Source organism: Apis laboriosa, unplaced genomic scaffold, assembly GCF_014066325.1.
Source record: "Apis laboriosa isolate Shangri-la unplaced genomic scaffold, ASM1406632v1 scaffold9_cov152, whole genome shotgun sequence".
Classification (NCBI taxonomy): domain Eukaryota; kingdom Metazoa; phylum Arthropoda; class Insecta; order Hymenoptera; family Apidae; genus Apis; species Apis laboriosa.
In genome coordinates this window covers 5,671,807-5,697,311 of record NW_025224966.1, presented here as the reverse complement: position 1 = coordinate 5,697,311, position 25,505 = coordinate 5,671,807, and the positions used below count along the sequence as shown (strand labels likewise).

At 35.0% G+C, this 25,505-nt stretch overlaps 1 protein-coding gene across 4 annotated transcripts in view; it reads left to right on the top strand.

Moving 5' to 3' along the window:
• The window catches only part of LOC122719870, a 176,542-nt gene that overhangs the window by 117,082 nt on the left and 33,955 nt on the right, over window positions 1-25,505 (top strand). For all 4 annotated transcript variants that reach the window (XM_043946088.1, XM_043946090.1, XM_043946089.1 and 1 more), the window contains 3 exons: window positions 13,383-13,827; window positions 19,435-19,668; window positions 20,143-20,612. In XM_043946088.1, the coding sequence (XP_043802023.1) occupies window positions 13,383-13,827; window positions 19,435-19,668; window positions 20,143-20,612 (1,149 nt within the window). The remainder of the gene's footprint in view (window positions 1-13,382; window positions 13,828-19,434; window positions 19,669-20,142; window positions 20,613-25,505) is intronic.

Below are 25,505 nucleotides of genomic sequence, written 5' to 3'. Positions count from 1 at the left end.
AGCGAAACATGGATAACACGGATTCGACTTGAACTTTATCTTTCGTATTAAACGTTTCGTACGTATTTTTAAACTATTATTTTTATGAATTTATAAAATATTTTTTACTCGTCGCTTTCGCTCCAATATCAATATTTGAATTTTTGTTTCGAGTATCAGTTTACGGTGAGGAATATTTTTTTCCACGTTGGGGAGAAGTGAATGTACATGAATATAAATTAATTATTTTCAGTATCAAATTATTGGAAAGCTTCGTTCCGTATTTTTAAAAAATATTTATTATATCATATCATTTTACGTATTAACCATTCACGGATGCGTCGTAATGGCATCCAAGTTGCAATGAAATGAAATGAAATGAAATCCTAATATATATATATATAAAATGTTCAATAATTAAATTCTCATAAAACAATGTATATTTTTTTATCCCTATATTTAATTTTTCTTCAATTTATAATTTATAATTTTCACAAAGTAGAAAATATCTGTCTATCAGAATCATAATCGAAACAATCGCTCGTCCGCGAAGGATTAATTAATTATCTCCAAGCATGATATATTTAAAATATATTTTTAAATATAAATGAAAATAAATGAAAATACGATCTATCGAAGTTTCACTTAAATTCACGACTGATCGTGAAAATGGTGAAATTCCTCTTCTCAAGGGTAAATCGATATGCAGTTTATTCGTGGCTTCTTTTTTCTTTTCTTTTTACCGCGATTTGGCGCCAAACGGAATTCATTTCACGGATGAAACGGCGAAGGAAAGTGAGAACGCGTAACTTATTGTTGTCCCTTTATGGAAAGGCGGCCGTGATAAGAATAACGCCCCGAGGAAAGCGACAGTTTAACGCTCGTTTTGTGACAGTAGCTTACCACCGTGGTTCCGGTCTACTCGCGTCTCTCTCCTCTTAACAAGAAGAAAAATAAAATTTCTCCCCGTTGTGCGGCTTGGCGCCGCGTGTTTCATTGCCATCCGTTTTAAGGAAATTCCGCGGAGGGGAGGGGAATTTTATCCGACAAACTTCACTTGACTTATCTCACTTTTGAGTTTTCGTGTTGTCACGCGGAAAATTCCGGAAGTGTGGCATCCCGGTGCACGTGACACACGATTGTAAAAGTTAAAAATGCTTGTTGTTGCACAAAAACAGTTTTATTTTTTTTTTCTTTTTTTTTTTATATGCTTGTAATGTTTTACAATATATTGAAGTTGATACATTTTATATTTTACCATTTTTTGTTTGGAATGTTTTTTAAAAATGAACGAATGAACGAAAATTGCAATTGAATTTTGAAAATGAACTTGAATTTTTATAGATGTTAAAATCAAAATTTTATAAATAAAGGATATCGTGAGAATGAAATATTCTTTCATTTTTTTTTTTTTTTTTTTTTAGGATTAAAAGGTATTCGTCCGATTAAACAGATAATTTATCATAAAAATAAAAGTATAAAATGTTCACGTAACGAACATTTGTTATTTACAATTCAATCGGCATTGATAAAATTAAATTCCGATGAACTATTATTATCGATCGCTCCATTGAATACTTCAAATTACAATATGATACTGGAACAAATCCGATAACAGCAATAGGGGAGAAACAAGGAGACACTAGGAGAATGTTTTCACGTATTGCGTGATTAATTTTAACAGATGATGAGGCCGATATTTATCAGCAGCGAGATCTGGCTCGTGTATAAATACAACAAGTATCTTCGTCAAAATGACGCTTTCCCCTTATCAATTGTTTTCATAACACATATTTTTACCGTTATCGGTATTATCGGGCTCATTCAGTCTCTCATAACAGTTCGATGAGCCGTTTCGACGCGAGTGAAGTGCTAATTTTAGTATTTCGTTCGTATCGCGTTCACCTCGCTCGCGCGAAAAATATTTTTCAACAGGTGAAACAAAATTCCAGTTAACGTATAACGTATTTTCCACGTGTTGAGAAAAGAATTTTCATTCCACGAATTGAGATTCGCATTGCGTGAGTAATGTTTTTGACAATTTTTGACAATTCTTTTCTTTTTTTATTTCGAATCGGCCTTTATTAGATCGAGAACGAGAGGAAGACCTTTGAAATTTTGAAAATTTGACACTTCTCCTTCTCGAAAAGACTTTCTCCGACGAGTTTTTATTTTTCGCCGCATCGAGAGTGAAACTTTGGAATTTTAAAAATTCCAGGCCTTTTTCTCACGAAAATTTCTCTGGAGAGTTATTTCTATCGGACATTGCGTCGAGAGTGAAATTTTGGAATTTTAAAAATTTCAAAGTCGAAAGCTGCTCAAAGTGAAAAGTTAAACCCTTCGCTATTGGATACCGAAAATTGAAAAAAGGAAAAAAAAAAAAAAGTGGACGATCAGATTCAACTTGAGAAAAATACACTCTCTCTCTCTCTCTGTCGCTTTTTAAAAATCGAAATGTAATTGCAGATTAAGAACGAGCAATGGCAAATAATGATGCAGTTAGTTGGCCTTTCAATGTACAATTTTATGCGGTGAACTGTAATCGCGTTTTATTACATTCATTTCCTTCAGAGTCGTCCAGGTAAGATAATTTTTCACGGAATCGAAAGTAGAAGAAGAGAATATTACAAGCGTTGGCAAGCTCTTAATGACCCCGCGTAATTCTTGAAGATCTTTTAGCTCCGTTTTATTGCAATTTTATGACGTATTTCTGCGACATGTAATGAAATCGTTACTTTTGAATCAGAGTGGCATTAGGAAGTTGTTTCTGGTGATAAATGATAGGTGAGCCTCGTTTACAGAAAAGACTCGTTTTCTTCTAGACTCGTCCATTATATTACGTGTGATGTGATTACCTCGATGGTTGTTTGTTCTTGTAATTTCGTTATTTACTTTTTCATTCGATTATCGTAGAAGAGTTTTACAGTTGGAGATATGAAACGATAGATAATGAATATCTTCTGTTCGATTTGTAGAAGATCTTCTAAAATATTATTATTTAACGAACGAGAGAATTTTTTTTTTTTTGGAATTTTTTTAAGTATTAAAAAGGAAAAAAAATTAAAGAAAATTAAAGAAAATTTTTTTTATTATTATCCTCAATCCAAAAATTATAAGAAAATTATAAGAGTTTCAAAGTAATATGAATTGAATTATCTGGATAACAAGTTTCTTTTTGTTTTCTCGTGATAATTATATCTTTTTACAACGATAATATAATTTATCTTCGCTTGGAAAGAAGGGCGACCAATTTCTATTTATAACTTCGTAACAAAGAAAAAAACGTAATTAAGGTATGTAAAACGTAATCTTATCGCGATAATTTACGAGTTCTTTTTTTTTTTTTTTTTCAAGAAATGAATAATACAAAAAGTCTTAAAAAACGAATCCATCGATCGATCCATACAAACAAATTAAAATTCTACATCCCTCTCTACATTCCTCCCCTGAACTTTTTCAGAAAATACGTTCCTCAATTACATCCTCATCCGCATTCATCGTGCTCCAAACTTCTCCCTCCAAACGCGCCTCGAAACTTCCCGAATTAAATCCCAGGAAAAACATCTGAAATCCTTCTTCCCAACCTTTGACACTTGGCAAGAAAAGCAGATAATGGTTGAAAATCGGGCGCAATGGAAAACGATTCGAAAACCGATGCACGAATATTATTATTGTTTCCACAATATCATCATTGCCGCCATTTTGCATTAATACGCGTAAACACGTGAGAGGGCGCTTGGATTCGTACGATTATTATTATCGAAGCTTGGATTTGACCTTTCCACGTAATAAATCCATGGCGGTTTAATTGCCATGTAAATGGATTTTCCTGGAACGATTTCAGCATGGATGGATACGCCGTGGTCCGGTTGATTGGGGACCACGTGCTCCGCATAATGGCGGAATTGGTTTACGATCCACGCCGACCCATCTCCATTTATACACGCCATGGATTTTCCTCCTCGATCGCTCGACGATATTATTTCCTTTTTTTTTCTTCTTCTTCTTCTTCTTCTTCCCTGATGGAAGGATTTTTAATTTCCTTGTTCTCTTTTTTCTTTCTCTTTTTTTTTTTTTTTGTTTTATCGCTCTTTCTCGATGGTTTCTCGTTGGTTCGAAATGGTTGTTCCTCGAAAACGAAGGAGGAAGGGAGAGAAACTTTATTGGGATTGATGAAGGTTCTTGGATTTTGTAATTCCCTTTTCGAAGAAATTTTTTTTTTCGTTTTTGAGAAAGTTTGAGGATCTTCGATTGGAAAGAAATTGAGATTGGTGGAATTGCTCGATGTAATTCTGTCGGATTATTGCTAGAAAAGTTCTTTTCGTGATTATAGAGAAATGTACAATTTGATTTTTTTTTTTACAAAGTGTTTGTTTATAGGGCATTCAGATCCGTTCGTGTCTCCATGATCGCGTGTACGTGATTCTTTTACAAAATTTATTATAGAATTAATAATAATAGAAATTTGGCGAGTTTAGGTCAGATCATAGTACAATTAAATTCGCAATTGAATCGTTTTGTCGTCGCAGCATCTTTTCACGGATTTACTCTTTCGTTTCATCTCGTTTCATTTTTTCCCCCTTGCTTAATATTCAGGATCAGTTTTTAAGGAGGAGCTTGTTTGATCAAAAAATTTTACGGGCGAACAATCAACGTCCCTTTTATTCTGTTGACTCGACACTGGCCAGAGTTGAGGAAAGTTTCTCGTTCGGGGTAATAAATTTCAGATCAACCATCCATCCTTTCGCGGACTTCTTTTAGAACGGCAATAATCTTCGGCGTCGACCCAGATTCCTCTCGTCGTCCCCAACGAGTCGAATATTTTCCAAACGCTAATTCACACGTTCCCTCGTCTTTATTTTTTTTTTAAACGATATTTTATTTAAAAAAAAAAATATGTATTAAAATTAAGTAAACACAAAAATTAATAATTTAATACTTAATTTTTCAATAGAGATTTCCATTAAATTTAAATTTAAATTTAAATTTCAGATACTTTGCCAATTATAAGCGTGTTAATTAACTTTTAAATATTTAAAAAATCAATTCCACCGCGTCATAATATTCCATTATACAGATATATAATAATTAACGACGAACTATTAATAAAATCATCGCAGCTCATTTCCTCTCAAAAGAGATATTTTAACGAACGAATATAATCGATAATACCAATTAAATAACAATTGTAATAATATATCTCAATTACTATTTATCGATAATTAAAATAATTAAAATAAAAATTTCCCCATTCTCCTGCTAGTTGATAGAAATTAGAAGGGGAAAAAAATTACGTTTATTTCAATTTATCATCCTACTATCATCTTAAAACTTGAATCCAATACCGCGAAATAACGAGTTAAAAATTTCCCTACACACAATAATTTATAAAAGGAAATGATTATAGAAAATTTTTCGCGAGAAAAATCGCTAATTCGGCAGGTTAATCCAATTCAATGCCACCACCACCAAGATAGAAATTTATCCTTGGCCAAGGAAAACCGTTATCATCGACGTTTTCCGCTGTTTTGCGCCGCCGTTACTATAAATTGCCGGATAACAATACACGAAATACGGTGTCTGTCGGTGTCTGGAGGAGCGGCGGATCGTTCTTTACGGTGCCACCCCTCCCCCTCTCGCCACGCCAGCCCCCTTTCATAGGTGGCGGTTATCTCGAATCGCGGTAAGTACGCGGATGAATTTAGATGTCGTAAAGTTAAACCCGACAGAGTGGATCCAGAGGGTTTATCGATTCAACCTGACCCGAATACCCTCGTCTTATCCCACGTCCTGCCTAACCTTCCAAATCTGGCTAATCGAGAACAAACAGATACCAGACAGTTTGTCGCGTCGTCATTGCCTGCGAGTCTGGATGATACGTTCGATGATCTTGGTATAATGGCTCGTAATTCGATTTTTCTTTTTTTTTTTTTTTTTTCTGTACGATCGATGAACAAGATTGATTTCCTGATTTTTTTGATTATACAATCTATATTCAATTCTGTATCATGAGTTGTGGATTTTTAAAGATATACGGCGATTATAAAATTAAAGCATTCGTTTCGATAAATTTTCGAAATTTTCTTTCCCGAAAGTAAAAAGTATCCTTTCTCGAAAACTTATTTTTCTATTTCTCGTATCACAAACGGTGAAGAAAATTTGTGAGAGATTTCGCTTTCCCTTTCAATCGTACTATGAATAATCGATTTGCACCTATGATGAAAACGTTTAAACAATCATTTGCAATATTTTCACTTGAACTGAGACCAGAAAGAAAAACCCCCCCAACCGTGAAGGTTGCCTTTTATCGATCAAGAAAAAAAAGAGAGAGAGAGAGAGAGAGACGTTACTTCGCGATCTATTTATCCGTTTAAACGAGCCGAGTATAATTTACTGCTGTTAGTAACGGGTACGAGAAACTACTTGCAATTCATATTTGCACACATTGTAAATAATGAATTCGCGAAAGCAACGATCACGAGAATGACGGTATTGCGCTAGAATCATGTTGCATAAATAAATATATATGCAAGATAAAATCTCGATGATTATTTGTAACGATTCGTTTTCGTTTCGTGTATACACGCTGTACAGTTAACTGGGCACAGTTTTCTGGGAGGGAGGGAAGGGGGGGAAATGTAACATTTATTTCTTTCGAATCTGATTAATCAATCGCCATTGATGATTTATAATCGTGGATAATGCGAGTGGACGATTCAGAAAGTGAAAAAACGGAGTGAATAAACTAAATACCAGCGTATTTTTTTTTCGATTCTACGATTTTTGAATTTAATTTTTTGTATAAAGCGAAATGTTTATGACGATATCAATGATCGATTTTTAAATTAAGTCAGTTAATAAATCGATAATGAATATCGATAATTTTAATTAATTAAACGTTAATAATTAATAAGTTTAATAATAGAATTGAGAATTAGTGATTAATTAGATTAAAAAAAGCTTTGTTAAATTAATTATTTTCGGCTTACTCTCTTTACTTTTCACACTAAAAAATATATTCGTATAATCGGATCGATATTAATCAGACCGCTCTTAACATCGAGAATTATCGTTCGTTAATATTCGAGAGCTAATAATGGCGGCCCTATTACTGCCTGTATGATGCGAGAATAAATCAACATATTGAAACTGATACGATTCGAAGCATTAGAAATTGTTGCGGAATATTAATTGAAACTGATTCTCGACGAGCGAAATACAAACTGTATCTCCTACGCATCCACGACAAGAAAAATAAATGGACAAATAAATAATCCAATTCTTCCCCGAATGAATAATACGATCGTCGCCATATTTTTTCTCACCGCGTATCGCCACGATCGCTTTTCGTCGAAAACGCTTTCCAAGTTGGTACGTGTTCCGTGTAAGCCTGGTAGTTATAAAACTCATGCGTTATAAATGAGTCATGCACTGGTAAGGTGCAATTACCGATGCAACGGTGGTTTCCAACACCACCGTTTCGACCATTGTTCCTCCTCTCCTCGCGCGTTTTACCCGCCAACCTTGTCGAAACGATCCTCCTGTCAACGCTCCTGTTACGACATTTTTCCCTCGAGAGGGAAAAAAGTACTCGAGAATGCTCGTGATTAAGATAAAAAAAAAAAACCAGGTCTTGTAGAACCTAATTAATTTTCCGTAATTTCGATGAACATGGAAATAATTCAATGGAGAATACGAATAAGCATATTTAATAAAAAGGGTTCTAAACAATCGAATGGCGGATTAATTAGTCGCGTTCGATTATCTTTGAACCGCGTTTGATTAAAACCTAGTTTTAATTTTTTTGATAAACGACACTTTAGGAATAGGAATTAGAATTTTTTTTCCACATTGGAGATTTTCTGGAAACATTGTTATTACCATTGTTATTATTATTGCTTCAAAGGATAAAAAGGATATTGAAAATATTGAAAATATATAATTTTATTGAAAATATATAATTTTTTTTTTAAATATCGTATCTCTCTCTCTCTCTCTTTTATGCATGGCATAATTCTGCTGCCAAGCGGGCCAATTTCGCCGCTTCCGCGTGTAAATGGATATTCCTTTATGGATCATGTTGGCAAGCTTTTTGCATCGGAGCATAAATTCTTGAGAGCGTTACGCATACGACGATGAAGTATAAGTATTACAGTATAGATCGTGATTATGGTAATCGACGTGTGACGAAACGTTCTCAGAAGAGAGAGAGAGAGAGAGAGAGAGAGAGAGAGAGAGATGGAAATTGATACTGGAAACTGCAGTACGTGGATTGATTTACGACTTATCGTCGAGGAAATTGTGCTTTTGCCACGTGTACCTCTCTCTCTCTCTCTCTCTCTCTCTCTCTCTCTCTCTCTCTCTCTCTCTCTCTCTCGCCACGACGTTAACATTTGGCCGATCGATAGAGTAACTTGTTACAAACAAACTAAGAGTAACGATTTGATGGATTCGAATATCGGGAATTTTTTAACTTTGAAATTTTCAAATTTTCATTCAATTCAGCCAAATTTTTCGACGAGAAAAAAACCTAACGAGTAAAAGGTTATTTCGAAATGCGAAATTATGAGGAAAGTACAGGACGATATCTCACGCACGGTATAATGTACGGGAGAAGTTCATTGACTGAATAATCGAGTAACTGTAAAATATTAATTAAGATTTAATACGGAAGAATTAAATCGGGTTCACCTAATTTCTATCGTGCATTAATTCTTTCTGTTCGATCTAAGATCAAGCTTGCGAAATGAGCGAATATGCAGACAATTCAGTTTCTTCAATTATGTGGATTCGATTACAACGTGCACTCTCTAATGAGTTGATCTCTGCTCTATTTTCACAGAGACATAGAGTTCGTTTAAAACTTTACGTTGTCGTTAATCAATCTTGATACAATTAAAGATGACAGAGCATTATTCATTTGTCATCCTATCCGTTCAATTTCTTTGTTTACTCGATTGATTATTATTCATAGATTCGAAAAATCGAGGTAAATAATAATATTGAACTTAAGCACGTTTGTGCAAAGATAATCAAATTAAACCGCCATTCGATTGTTTAGAACCGTTTTTATTAAATATGCTTATTTATATTCTCCATTAAATTGTTTTATTGAAATTATGGAAAATTAATTAGATTCTCGTTCGATAATAAATCGTCGATTCAAATTCAAAATTTATTGAAAATACCGTGTCAATCGTTATTATTATTATTATTATTATTATTTTTCCTTCAATTCTCTTTCTAAAATTATTAATTGTTACTTTTCGATTCAATCGAATATAAATATATATATATATTTATAGAAGGACCCAGTTTCTAATTAAAATTTACACCGCTCGAAAGTCTATTTCCTATTTTGGGATAACGTGTCATAAACTTGCAAGAGTGCCGGAAGTCAGACTGGAACTTGTAACAGCAAAGGTGATTTGCTAAATCAAGACCTCGCATGACGTCTCCCTTTTAATATTTATATCCAGCCGAATTTAGAAACTTGGGAAACTTTACATTAGAAAATATTCTTCGATCCTTTCCCTCTTCTTTTTTTTTTTTAATAAAAATCATTGGAAATAATTACACTTCACAACGCTTCTGCGAACTCTTTCCACACTATTTCCTGTTTGCAAATCTCGCTGAATGCAAGAATAACTTTCTCCTCGATCGTGGTATCATCTTGTCTTCCATCACCTTCCATGGCCATTCGCCTACCTCTTTTCAATAATCCCCCTTTTCAAAACATGGAATATTTTTTTAAAAGAATCACAGAGAAATTCTTAAAGATCCGTTTGCAGAGATATAATCGCACGCTTCGTATTCTTGTAAAAATCTCAAATTCTCGGCCATTCATCGTCATCGATCGAACCGAAGACGCGCTCGATCTGCTGGAACTCAAGTCTCTCGAAAGATCATTCTCTGTCGAATCGAAAAAAGAATATCGTCTCTTACCCTCCTCCTTTTCGATTGATCCGTCGAGTTCGATGAATGCTTACGCGTGCACGCACGCACGTGCGTACGCCTCTCATCGTTAATAATACAGTTATGGAACGAGGTTCGTGCACGAGGTGGATATTAGTGGCTCGCCAGTAATGCCGTGCCACGCGTATGAATCGGCTACGATAAACGCTACGTTAAAGTTATGCGATACGAACGTTGCATACTGCACGACCCTTAAACGCGCCGACGGTACGAGCAATCCTATTGTGCCATGCTTCCAAAATTGTTCTCCAAACTGTCAATTGCGACGTCCCTTCGGAACGGAGTTTAATTCGATCGAACAATACAACGGGTTCCAATGAACTCGTGGCTTTTCGTTTCGAGAAAGATCGATTACGATCGATGGAGTTTCCGTTTTTTCGATTCAGATTCGTGGATTATGGTAAATTTGATGGAATAGCTATTTTGAGAGGTAGAAGATGTAGATAAATTTTGTTGTAAAAATTTATATTGGTAGGTTTCGAGATGCGCTGTATGAAAAAGGATGATATTTGTATTTAAAAGTGATTTTTCTTTTTTATGTAATGATAATTCGTATCGGTTTTTGCTATTTTGATTTTAAATGCTCTATTTGACTTTGTATATAATTTTAAAAATTTTTCGCTCTGTGAAAATGTGATATTAATTTTATTTTCAAATTAGTTTTTCTGATTTCTTTTAGATTCCTCAAGGTGTTGAAGATATAATAGATTAAGAAGCAAATTTGAACAATTTTCCAATTCTAGGACTCCAGAATTTTATTCAACCGGAATGACTTGTTTCTCGTTGGCAAAATTGATTGCAATAGTCTTTATTTTGATTAAGTTTTGTTTGAGACATGTGCATTTGAATTTAATAATTAAAAACCGCAAGAACTTTCTTTCCAATTTAATATAATATTGAATATTTAATATATGTATATTCAAGTATATAATGTGCAAAAAAATAAATACAGGAAGAGAATATAAATAAGATTCATCGATTTTTTAATTAATAATTAAAAATGATTCTGAGAGAGATAAATAAGATAGGGAGAAAATAATTAAATTCAATCTCGATTATGAAATATTACAGATGATAATTTACGATCCTCTAACTTTTTAATCGTATTATTTTTTAACAGCTCTCGGTTAAAAATCCTTTTCCCCCTCCCTCATTTTTCGTAACAATTCTCTTCACGTTTTTTAGACGAAAATGAAAAATCTACTATACACCTACCGGCGCATCTCGTTAAAGCGTTTACCTTTATGCGAGATCTTCCAAACGAGAATGGGGTCATTAAAGAGAGCTGAATAATTAATTTATCTCGATATGCTTCTCTCTCTCGCTTCTTCTCCCTATTATTCATAAATTTTATTTGACTTAAATTTAATTGCAAAAAAAAAATTGTATTAAATTAAAAAGAAATAAATAAACATTCGTTATTTAAATAACAACGAAATGTTATTAAATATATATGATATATATATATATTTATGCAATTTATAATTTAATTAATCGCTATCTAAAACTCGATTAAACTTTAAAATTTAAGATAGATATATATATATATATATAAAGAGAAAATTGAAGTGTATAAAATAAAGAGAAAGATAATCTTTAATTATTTACTATCTCCAATATCTATATCATATCTTATTCGAATCTCTCGCTCTTCACTGACCTACCTCGATCCCGGACAAGTGAAAGTCGCGATTCCTGGAAAAACGTAGTGTATAATTCTTAGAAAATCGTGATAATTTCCAAGAAAAAATGCAGGTCACTGGGTCATGGGCCCATTCGTAATCTCTGCCCCGTCTTAAACGCCACGAACGATTTGATTCTGTTTTGTATCTTGGCAACCAATTGAAAAATAAAGAGATAAAAGAAAAAGCAGAATGATTTCTATGGTACGATTTTCTCTATTTTCTCAGTAGATTTTGATTTCGATAAAATCTTTAGCTTCTTCTTGTACTTTTTCTTTTTTTTTTTTTTTTTTTTTTTTTTTTATATATGAAAAATCGAAGTTTCGTTTAACTTAACTACGCGATGTTTTATCGTTAGATAAAAATTCTAATTGTTAATGTTTAAAGCGTCGAATAGGAACGCAGACGCGAGAAAGCAAGAAACAGTTTTAACACGAATTAAGCCTTCGACATACTCCGATGACCCTATCGTAATGCTGGCTATGATCCAGGCCCATTCAGGGCACCAAACGAGTTTGATACCGACGAAACAGATTGTGAGGAACAATCAGTCCACTGTTACTGACATGAAGCATTCAAGGAATGTTTCTCGTAAATTAACGCTAAATAGGTTCCCAGCTTTATTAATCATCTTTAATATACCAAGTGGATACAATATTTTAGAAAAAAAAAAAGAAAGTTTCGATGTTTTTTAACGATCGTGCATGAAATCTTTCGTCGAGTAAATTAAGATCTTAAAGAAATTCCTTTCGTTCTCACGTAATTCACAAATCATAGAAAAAAATCTCACAATCGTCATTTCACACATTCTAATTAAGAAAAAGACTTAATGTTCGCTATCAGAAACTTAATTTAATCCAGTCAATTAATAAATTACACAAAACATTTCAACAATCACAATTCAATTAATCCATAAATAATATCCTTTCACAATTATATTTACATCTTCAAATTCACTTCCAAATCCATCCAATTCCAATTTAAGAATTCCTAAACCAAAAATTTACAATGAATCTACAAGTAATACAAAATACTTCCAAATTCATCCAATTTCAATTCAAGAATTTCTAAACCAAAAATCAATCTATAAACAATACAAAACATTTCCAAATCCCAACTCTCAAGATTCTCTAACTAAAAAAAAAAAAAAATACTTACTCTTTCAATAATTTATAATCAATCCACAAAGCACTTCCAAATCCCAACTCTCAAGATTCTCTAACCAAAAAAAAATACTTACTCTTTCAACAATTTACAATTAATCCACAAAACACTTCCAAATCCCAACTCTCAAGATTCTCTAACAAAAAAAAAATACTTACTTTTTCAATAATTTACAATTAATCCACAAAGCACTTCTAAGTCCCAACTCTCAAGATTCTCTAATCAAAAAAAAAATATTTATTCTTTCAGCAATTTACAATCAATTCACAAAGCATCTCCAAATCCCAACTCTCAAGATTCCCTAACCCAAAAAAAAAAAAAAATAAAATAAAATACCAATCTCCAAAGAAACGGACAATCCACACTCCAATCAATCCACAATCCAAATCAAATCCACAAAACACCATCACAATTCTCTTCCGCTTCTCTTTCGCCACCCAGATCCAACCCGAAGAATCCCGTAGCCAACGAGAGGAACGAGACTGCCCCCTCCCCTCACCCAACCGATGATCGTCCCCGATATCCGGGGACCTTGAACGTCTAGCTAGCGGCGCGTAAAGCGGAATTGCGTCATTGTTGCAGGCGAGGAAGTCGTAACCGTGCCTCCGGCGAGCGGAGGTCAGGACAGTTGGAAAGTGCAGAGGCTCTCGTTGGGCGGGGAATCGGCGAGCAATCGTCGTAAAGGCTGCCGTCCCCAATTGCAGGCGGGGAGCAAGCGCGCGAGGCCGCCACCGCCGATACCCGGCTTATCCTGCAAGGCCAATGCCAAGGACGTGGACGGGTACCCGGACCACTGGCCGAACAAGGAGAACACGCCCGGAAATGCCGTGAACAACGGCGAGGGAACGACCACCGAGGCGCAGCTCGAGAAGAACGGTTCGAACATGGGCTCGAATTTGAGCCGGCACAACGGCAAGGGCCTTACCGGGCGGAGGACCCAGTCCTCCGGCAATTTGTGCGATCCAAAAGGGAAGTTGAACAGTATGGGGAAGATATTGGTCCCGTGTTCCAGCGCGCAGAGAGAGAGGTGAGTCTTTTCATTATTTATTTATTTATTTATTTATTTTCTTGTCGGGTGGATTGGCGAAAGGGAGAATTTGGAACGAATGATTTGGAGAGGAGATTTTTAGAGTTGTTGCGTAGTTTTTTCTTTTTTCTTTTTTTTTTTTTTTTTTCGATAGAGCATTGTGATTTTGGATAAAAAAGAATCGTTTTAAAGCGACTTATCGTTATGATTTGGAGAGGAGATTTTTAAAGTTGTTGCGTAGTTTTTCCTTTTCTTTTTTTTTTTTTCGATAGAGCATTGTGATTTTGGATAAAAAAGAATCGTTTTAAAGCGACTTATCGTTATAATTTGGAGAGGAGATTTTTAGAGTCATTGCGTAGTTTTTTCTTTTCTCTTTTTTTTTTTTTTCGATAGAGCATTGTGATTTTGGATAAAAAAGGATCGTTTTAAAGCGATTTATCGTTATGATTTGGAGAGGAGATTTTTAGAGTCATTGCGTAGTTTTTTTTTTTCAATAGAGCATTGTGATTTTGGATAAAAAAAGGATCGTTTTAAAGCGACTTATCGTTTGACAATTGGTAATAAATGGTTTTTTTTTTGTTTAATTATGTAGAATGTCGTATGGATTGGAATCTGAATTTATGGAAAATTTTCGTTTCAAAAATATTTTTTAAAATAAACAAGCAATAGCGAGCCGTCAAAAATATACTTTGGATTTACAATGCTTTCGATTCGTTTTTATCTGCTCTCCGAATGTATTTTTAAATTTTTTTGGTCTTACAAATCGTTGAGAAATAGCGATCGTATACAGTGATTAAAGCTTGCTGTGCAAAGTGGTATAATTAGCTAGTAATTGAGTGCTAATGGAGTTCGTGCTTTAATGTATTTACTGCTTCTTGAAGGGTTTAGAGAAACTTCTTTTTTAAGATTTATCGTAATTACTACTACCTTAAATGCTTTCCTCCAATTTAATGCGATTCAATGGTAATTTTTAATGCATCAATAACAATTCAATATTTTTAACTCATCATTGTATAGTGAAGTTCAATTCGATTAAAATACATATCTGTTCGAACGATCTTTTTATGCAAAATGGATCAACATTTTTTATCTGACAATACATTATTCATAAATAAAACTTAAATTTATATACTTGATAAAATACTCGTATTTAACGACGGTAAAAATTTCAACGATAAAAATCACTAAGAAGAAGATAAAAATAATATATCGAATCGAGAGGAAAATACCAATAATAAATTAATAAATTCTAATAATTCTGAAACATCAACTTGAAACCAACGTGTCGATAATATAAATTTTCCCCAAAAATGTCTGGAGAAAAAAACGTCTTCAGACGTTTAAGCGATTTTTCGTGTTTCTAATTCCTCCCTTTCGAGCTCCCTTTGCTCCTGTGCCAAGAGCAAACAGAATTTAATTTAGCGATAAACCAAGGTGGATACAAAAGATCCTCTGCTCGATCGAGATAAAGGAGAGGAGAGATGAATTCGGCGATCGATTCTTCCCTGCCTATATATATATATATATATATATATCCATTATATATATATATATATATAATTTCTAAGCCGTGTCCGCCTCAAGTTTGAATAGATTGTTGATACACACTGTATCGGCCCAAACAGAGAGGATTCTAATTAATATTCAGTCAATGTTTGCCTTACGTTCAATCGTATAACGCGGGTTTAACGCGCTTGTCAAACCTGTGTCTCGATCGTGTTAGCACGGGAAGAACGTGATCGGCGAAATGAAAGCCGATCGAAATATATTGAAATCACTTCAAAGAATCGCTTTCACCATTAATCCACATATTAATTAATCAATTCTGCAAGGGAAAATTAAAAGTTTGTACAAGCTTTTGTACATTGAATGGTAAATCATTTATTCCATTTTCATTTTCACCATCATTTTTTAAATTTAATTAGGTTTAAATGTATTTCTCTATTCGCGTATTTATATTATAAGAAGATTTATAAAATTTTATCTATTTAAATAAACACGCGTGAATTGACAAACAGATCAATTATTTTGTGAATATAATTATATTCGCAAAAATTTTATACAGATAATATCGATCTTATAATTGAAATTTTCACTTTCGCGCAAATTTCTTTTTCCTCCGGAAAAACGCGCTCGAATTTTTCCAAAAGTTCAACGATCCGAACTGAACTGTCGTCTTTCAAATTCCGACGCGATTGAAATCGCTACGAGACTATTTCTTTCTTTCTCGTTTCTTCCAGAGGGAGGATAGGAGGAGGATGTACACACGCGCAAATTTATATCTATTAAACCGTGAACATTACATTATTCGCGAGGAGTTAAAATTCTAAGGCGGAAACGCGTCGTAATTAAATCCAGCCGGAAGATGAGGTGGTAAAGATAGCAGGTAGTTTCGCACGAATGAAATCCCTTTTGTCCCGACAACAAAATTCTTCCACGCAATAAAATCTGGCTGCATTAAACCAGCATATTTAGTTACGTTGGACGATTACACCGATAACACGACGAAGGAAACGACGTTTAATGGGACGTTCAAAGGGACAAAAAACGAAGTTAATTCGTTTGCCTTTGGAGATGCGTAATTAGCGGAATTACAATTTCAAGTGGTACGCCAAGACGATTGCGCTTTGTGACGATACAAAGTTTGTCGATTTCGTAAGGTTTCGTAAACGAAACGAAAAATTTGAATACGTATAATTTTATAATTTATTTAACGAAGAAATTCTTTCGATTCTAATTTTTAAAGACAAGTTGTTATTTATATTAATGAACAGGTTTTATAATTTAGATTTAATTTTGAGAATGATTTTACAGAGAATTCGGAATTCGTTGGTGGTATTTCTGAATAAATGAGGAATCCTGTTTCATTATTATACAGAGCGGGGAGTGTTGTTAATTTTTCAGGATTACTCGAATAGAATGTGAGATGGTTCGTGAAAAATTTCTATGGATATTATTGTAATGAAACGAAAATTAATGATTTTTATATACGGTGAATTATCAATGGTAATTTTCATTTGAAAAAATTACATTAACGCGATATGACATGTGTATTTTTCATTCTGTAAAAATAATGTTTCTCTCTTTCTCTCTCTCTCTCGTTTGTTACACAAATTATTTGAACAAATTTTTATCAATCTAGTTTTTCGATAATCTTCTTTTTCTCGCGTGATTCATAATCGAATAAAAATATTTTCACCTTTAAATATAAATTTATCGAAATATTATTTTTCGAAGCGTGTACCTTTCAATTCTGGTTATCAAGCGAGAGAAAATCTAAGCGATTATATGGATCACGATAAATTATAATTTCGTGAAGCGGAATGCCGATAACAGATTAATATATATATAGGCATATCCTACGGAGTTGTAATTATCTCATGTCCAGTATAAATATTATAAAATTAATTACAAATCGATTATTGTAAAGCTACCGAACGTTAACAAATTTTTTTTTCGTATTGTTCATTGATAATAATATGATTTATAATTTCACTCACAAAATTTTTTCCAAATGCCAATTAAAACGTATTTAATTATCTCAGAATGAATATTTCTTTCTTACTTATAAAAGATTTAAAAAAAAGGAAAAGTTGTTTATTGAACAACTATCAAACATTAACTCGAAATTAACGAGTATCTGTCAATAATCTAGTCTCGTTTTTTCGTATTATTCAAGCTTGATGATATCTTTAATATGATTTATAATTTCACTCACAAAATTCTTTTCAATCAATGCCAATTTCCTAGAACGTATTTAACGTATTTAATCATTTCAGGACGAATATTTCTTTCCTATTTATAAAAGACTAAAAAAAAAGAAAATACAACAAAATGAAATCTCCTGTCGATATGACAAATAACAATTTGAAAATTGAGTGTAAATGCACCAACTTGTCCAAATTAAGCAGAGGGCGACAAATAATAATAAACGAAGGTAAATGAATCGAGGTAAACAGTGCGCGTAAGCCTCGACTCTTTGCTGGGGATTTCTCGTTACGAGGCGGTGTTCAGTGTTGCTTAAACAAGCAACAACGACGTATATAACAGCGTTGGTCGCGAGATAATTTAAAGTCCCTTTAAGGTCGGTCAGTCGGGGAACTGGGGCGGTTTCCATTAAATCCTCGTTTGCGCGAGAACGGATGCGAGTTGTGAGGGAAACAGGGATGAACGGAGGGGTAAAAAGCAGAAGGGGAGAACGGGTTAAAAGGCCCTCGAATCTTGATCTCATTTGCGTAAGTGCTGTTGTTCAACCTGAACAACCGTGCAACCGATATTGAACGGTATAAATTCTTTTCCCTGATCTCTTGGCAAGAAAAATAATTCGGATGGAAAGAAAGAATCTTTGTATCTTTGCGTGTGGCGTCAGAGAAAACGCAAGGTTCGCTTCTCTCGAGTTGGGGAATAAAAATTTCTAAGAAACTCGTATCGTAAGAAAATTGATCGATTTTTGTTAAAAAATTCCATTTCTTTCGTTAAAATTTTATACGTAGATACATTGCAAAATACAATCCCCTTGAATGAAAACAGTATCAGATCATTGATCGGCATTGAACATTTTAAAAATTTTGGCCTAAGCTTCAATAAATATTTCCGTAATAATTCTCCTCTGTAATTGAAACGAACGTTTGTCGACCTGAAAAAAAAACCAGAACCACAAAATCGTACAGGAAACACAAAAATGTATTACTAAAACTACACAAAAATATATTACGACTGATAAACTATCGAAGTATTAAAGGAAAATTGTTACGAGCGCTCGTAAAGTCGCGGTTGATTAAAATCTCTCCTCGTTATAATTTGTCCCAAGGACTGTAGATACGCGTAGATACTTGTGCACTTGACGACGAATATAATATTACAAACGGTGTCACGCGCAAACGGCGGGGAAACTTGTATGTTGTTGCGAAACAGCGCATCACGGCTGACAGACGCTACACGTTAAACTACGCTATCGACGACACGAAACGAAACAAAACGAAAGATTTCGATTTTATGGGCATTATCTTTCAAAATTTGATCGAAAGTAGCATTGTTTCGATTTGAAAAGGCGATTACAGGAAGCAGAATTACAGGAGCATTTTAGAAAATTATTATCTTCTGGATTTCGTTTCGAAAATTGATTATTTAAAGAAACAAAAATTAGAGAATAATATTTTAAGAAGAAGAGCTCCCAATTTTTGAATGAAGAAGAATCCTCGTCGTCAATTTAAACTTTCCCTACTATATATATATCGATAAAATCTCGTACACGTGTTATCTAATCCGGTAAAAGTGAACAAACACGGAACTAAATTATGCAAACATGGACTGCGTTTTCGTGCAACCTCTACCCTTCTCGTTCAACCCCAAATTTAAAGGATACTGTTGTTTGAATTAGAATAATTGGTTGCTACTTCTCCGTACAGAAAATTTTAATCGTATATTCGTGATACGTAGAAAATATAATCTTATACAATGTACAATGTTCTTATTTCTAAAAAAAGATACTTTTAATATATATATATATTCGCCATTTTCTTTTAAAAAGTCTTAAAAATTGTCTCTGAAAAATTAAAATATCTTCGCGGGAAAAAAAACTGAGAACGAGCGTTCGCCTCTTTTCAGATACAAATTCTGTGGCTCGTTGCCCAATCATCTGGACGACAAGGACGCGTTGGACGACGATCCGAAGGAAAATAATAACGTAATGACGGATACGATCAGTGGGAATCTTGGCGGAACATTGCCGCACAAGAAACGATCGTTGGGCGTGCATTTCTCAGACGGAGGACCAACCGGGACTCTGGACCTCGTGAAACATCGATCCCAAGATTCTTTGGATGAAAACGATCCTTGGAGGTATGCCATCAGTCATCTCTGTCAGCTTATCTTCCTCTTATTATGCATTCGCATAAACGTGTACGAGATTGGATAAAATATTAAATATGCACAGTATCGAACACTTGAAAGTAGTATAAATTGCATCTTAAATGAATTTGTCACAATAATCTTGAAATCTTAGAATTGTATATTGTATATTGTAAAAAATACTAGAATAATTTTGCAATTTAAAATGAAATACATATATAATTACCAGCTAGAGTTCGAGCATTGCAGTTGTGCGTAGAGTTAATTGATATATTGGATGAATGTTCGTTTTATTATAGTATATTTTCATCGAGATTAACGTCGTACGAAAATTATTTACAAATAATCCCACGTATATTTGTTTTACACCTTAAACAGCGTTCCAAGGAATAACCAAGCCGATATAAATTGATCAAAATCCCGTCTCCGCTACGCGCTGAACTTACGAATAATTGGTTGTTGCAGGTATCAGCAAAGCGATCTCGATCTGGTGCGATGCCGTCACGGTAATTTCGACTCGGTGAGAAGAAATCGGAATGCCGAGACGATGTCCGGCGATTCGGGGAGAAGGTATGCGCGAGGCACGTCCCTGGAGGACAGATGTCACCGAAATTCGGAGCTCGATCTGGTGGGCACGCTGCCGAAACGGAAGCAGGACACCAGAAACGGTGGGGGGAAGGGTGGGACGAACGTGGAAACGAACTCTTCGTCCTCCCAACCGTGCGTCCCAGACGCGGCCGACAACGATCTACTGATGCAGATCGTGCACAAGCCCGATTGCGAGTTGGTCAGGCATCGGCAGCAGCTCGGCAAGTGCATCGATTTGAAGTTGAGCAAACTGGAACCGCAGGATCAAGGTTACGCCTCGGAACGGTCCCCGGAGGACGAGCATCCGCCCTCTTTGCCGGGCCAACCCTTCCCAAATATCACGCCTGGTGAGTTTAAATTTTACATTTTTCATCCTTCAGTGTTAGTTTCAAGTTTCAAGTTCGGATAAAGATCGGATAAAGATCGATAGATCGTAATATATAATTTAGAGTTGTGACATTTTGTTCATATTATAGGATGATGGGATATTAAAATATTTGGTTTTATTTACGTAGAAAGGGTTGATGTATTCGAAAGATTGCGATAGAATTGTCTCGTCAACATCTTCGTACGCGATCTTTCGTAGTTTGATGTGATTTCTTCATAAATGTTCAATATATTCTATATTGAAGTTTATGATAAAAGTAATTTATAATTGGAATTTATAATTTGAAAGGAATTAGTAAATAAAACTGTACGCTTTGGTTGCGCAAAATTTCAATAAATAGTGAAATCACGTTAAACTGCAAACAAAGAAACACGATCCTTATGTTAATCCATCAAACGTAAATCTATCTTTATGCTTTTCCCCTAGTTTTTTTGTTTTAGTGACCCCTAGATCTCTTCTTACTTGAAATTCATCCGCTCGCAATTCGATCATTTTAAAATTTCTTTCTTCTTATATATCTTCTCTTTTCCCTTCGCATTTATCTCTTTACTCACCGAGCTTGATTTGTTCTATTAATCGTTCCTACTTCTTCGTTTGTTTATTTTTAACCGCCCGATTTTTCTTTATATTCACTTTCCCTCCACTTTCATCATTCATTTTTACGTATCTTTCGAATAATTTCTTATCCCTTCTTCAGATCACCCTGTAATTTTCCTTCCTTCGCCTTTGCCCCGGTTTTCTTCTATTCACAGTATTATTCAACTTCTTTCCACGAAAGTTCTTTCATCCCCCTTCCCATTGGCAGGCTTCTCTTTACTATTGTTCGATAACTTTGTTGGCTTTCCAATCTGTTTGCCCAACCCCTCTTTCCTGCTTTTTTCACCCCTCTATCCAGTTTTCCATATCGCTTTGTAATGTCAACCTTATACATGTGTGTGTGTGTGTGTGTCATCCTTTCAATTTTCTTTTGTCATCCGTAATTTAATAGTATCAACACGATAAATATCAACACGATATTGATCAACGATATACTCGTAGAAAAATTATTATAATTATATATTTAAAGACATTCAACCGGAAATTAATTTAATTTCCATACAGATTAGATTTCCAGTACTTTCACGTCTTTGAAAAAATTATTTTTTCAAAAAAACATAGCAAATTGACATATTCCAATGTTAAATGTGCGTTGCCTAAAATTAATATTTTCACGAAAAGAGCGATTAAAGTTCCAAAGAAAATACAAATTAACAACGAAACAAGAAGATAGGAAAAGTTGAACAAACAATCCAACACACTTCGCTTTAATCCACCAAGCAATAACCACCCCCTTCCCCAAAATCCATCTCTATCGTACATTCCACGCCCGATTCTCAACTCGTTAAATTCTCCCTCTCGTCAAGCTCACGCTCGATCACAATTGCACACGTTCCCTCGTTTTTGCACAAAAGCCTCCAGCTTAATGAGCACCGTTAACGGGCGTGCAGCATAAAGTTTCATCTCGCCTCAAAACCGTCTCGAGGATCCCTCTTTCCTTATTTCCCCGTTTTTCTTCCCCCCTCCTCCCCTTTTCAAACACAATTTTCTCCGCTCCTTTACCGCTCTATCGTTTTATCACCACGCGCGAGCCTTTTTTTCCTACTGCATCAAGTAGGAATATAGAAGCACAATGGGGCCAATGGAGGAGGGATGGGGTGGGGTGGGAAATCGAGCTTGGCACACTTTTGTCGGATGAATTTCGCGGATAAGACGCGGCAGGTATCTCGCGGGGGAGGTTCTTTGTCGCGTGGAATTCGGCGAGGCGCTTTGTCGCGGAAACGAACGCGCCAGTTAAAATGAATGCGCGGCCGTGCCTCCCCCTCCCCTTTCAAACGACCTTACATCCTCTATCCATCTTCAATTTTTCGACAATAATCCGTTTCCAATGAAAGGGAGATGCTTCGAGACGGTGGAAAGGACCGTAATAACCGTTTGTTGGCGAGAATTATCGTTCTTCTCTTTCTTCTTTTTTTTTCTCTCGAGTTTTTTTTTTTTTTTTTTTTGCTTCGTTTCGATCGAAATCTATAAATCTAAAATCGAGAAACTCGTCGCTTTCTCGAATGGAGAAACGATTTTGCGAAATGTTTTTCTTTTTTTTTTTAATATTTCGAAAAGCAGAATTTAAAAAATATTATCATTTTAAACAAAAAATTATTCGTAAATAATATATTCGAACTATAGCGCGTTTTAAATTATTCGAATATTAGTTCACGAAGCAAGTCATCGAAGAATAAAGTAAACAAATTATAAAGAATTCGAAACGTATTCGGCCGCGTTGCAATGCAAACACTCGACGATAGATCTGATTTCGTGCGGGTAGAAGCGTAGGCCTTTGGACAGGTGGGTGGTCGTGCCGTTGACGCGACATGGCTCACGAGAAATATACATATATGTGTGTGTGTACGCGCGGAGGTTGTGGCATAAAACTTCCCACGGCTGATAACAATCCGGAAATCGAACGTTATGGAAACGGGGACACCTGTATTCCCCTGTTTACCACTCCCGCGCGCAATCTTACCTCGAACTTTACCCTCCCTTTTATTCGCCAACTTTATTCGACGCCTTCGTTGTTGTCGTCCTCGCCGGGAGTGAACGCGGGGCGGGCAAAGTTTGATCCTGTAAGCGCGTCTTACGCGTCGCGAAACCGAATTCGCAGCGATGGGAATTCGCAACGAAATTAAATTGCAAACAAATGGGCAGGAGAGGAGAGAGGAAGGGCGAGTTAAGGGATTTCGGATAATGGATAGAATGGGATTTTAGAGAGTTCGAGAATAGTTTAACGATGGTTAAATAATAATAACTTATGTTGTTGTCGAGGAAGGATCGAGTGATAACGTAAATTATAAACGTTAAAGTAAATTATTGTTCGAACGATATTTTTTAATAATTGAATTTTTGTCCGGCGACATTGTCTAATGTAAAGTAACAGGATAGGATAAAGGATAAAATAGGAATTTTATTATCCAATTGTAGATAGATTTGTTCCCAGTATCCACTATATTTTGAAAAGTAAGAACGAATGAAAATTGTTCCATTCTTTTTTACTTAATTATTATTATCGATAATTTTATTTTATCATATTTCTTATTTATTCGGTTGAAGAATGGAGAGAAATAAAATATATCGATCTCGCTGCATAAAGAAACAGGACAAACAAGAAATAAAATTTCATCTGAAAACAATCTAAATTAATCGATATTGTATCGTATATAAAGTAACAGAGCAAACAAAACAGTAATTTTATCCGATGACATTAAATACAATGTCCAATAAAAATTTAGTTAGCGATAATTGATTTTTTAACGAGTATTTAAACTTCTCTCCATTCTCCGAATAAATATTCCAATACACCTGTACAACTTATCCACGAACGAAATTATAATATTTCTCTCTCTCTCTCTCTCTCTCTCAACGCGAATAAACAATCCTGAAAGCATAAATCCTTTCACGGATAATCAATCTTCAAATCAATCCTACGCTGGTGTACATCATACGTATTCGCGCGCGTGCATCGTATTTCTCGCAAAAAAAAAGAAAAAAAAAAAAAAGTAAGAAAGAATCGCCCCTTTGCCTCTTAATACATTCATTCGCCGAAAGATTATCGAACGGCGAACCTCTCATTCCCATTTTGCACCGCTCCACCCTCCAAACAACGAACGAACCAAAAAAAAAAGAAAAAAATTCGAAAACGAAATTATAACGCGGATTGTATAAATATCGCGAGGAATATCCCTCCCTCCCTCGTGGGGAGATCATTAATCATCACTCGTGGCCCCGGCTCTGTTCATACTATAAAGTTATAAATTACACGGGCGAAAATGCATCGGGTTATGCAAGGATATATCCGCGCTCAGAGAGGAAAGAAATAGTCGCGGCCCTTTTCACCTCTCCATCAGTCGCGACAGCCGATAATGTTGCGCCGCCTAAGGTAAATGCGGTAATTGAAAGGATGCTCGCTAACGAGCGATCTTGGTCCCGATTGGTGGTCGATGCAACACGGCCGCGTTATCGACGCAATTTGCCAGCGAATAAATCAACCGCACCGCTCGTAAATTCGCGCCTCTACCCCCCCCCCCCCTGTATCGCGCCCTGAATCTCGAAAACCGATAATTCCATCGAGGCAAGATCTTCTTCCTGGAACGGGGGATGATCGCGTGTGATCGTTCGTCGCGGGGGGAGGGAGGAGGAGATGGGTGAGAGAGAGAGAGAGAGAGAGAGACAAGCGACGAGGTGAAACGTGCGAAAAATTGTTGGACGACCATTGGACTCCACTGGAATGGTAATTGGCATTTCCTTGAATACGCTTTGACGTAGATTAAGTAATTAAGGGATATTGAGATGGAATGGGATTGTGACGTGAGCGTACTTTTTTTTTCTTCTTTTTTGGTGATAAAAAGAGACGTTAATGTGAATAATGTGAAATAGAAAGGATTTTATTTAAAGAAGGAGACGGTGGATTTAAATGCAATAGTCTCCGATAAGAGACTATATACCTTCGGGCTGTCTTTCAAGTAGGTCGCTGTACGACTAAGACGGAATGTTTCGTGCTATTTAAGAAAGAAAAAGTTTTGGAAAAAGTTTTCTACGGTGGAGGAGAGGTATAAGTTTATTTGTTTATTTATTTTTTCTTAAATCGTATGAATTTTTTAAAAATCGTTACTACAAAATCGTTTGGAAATTTGCAATATTTTGAAAAACAATATTTTCAAATTAAATTCTCTCACTTGCACCATATTTTTCTATCGAACTTATACAACGATTGAATTTCCATCGAATCGATAAATTTGATTCTTCTTTTTTTTTTTTTTTTTTT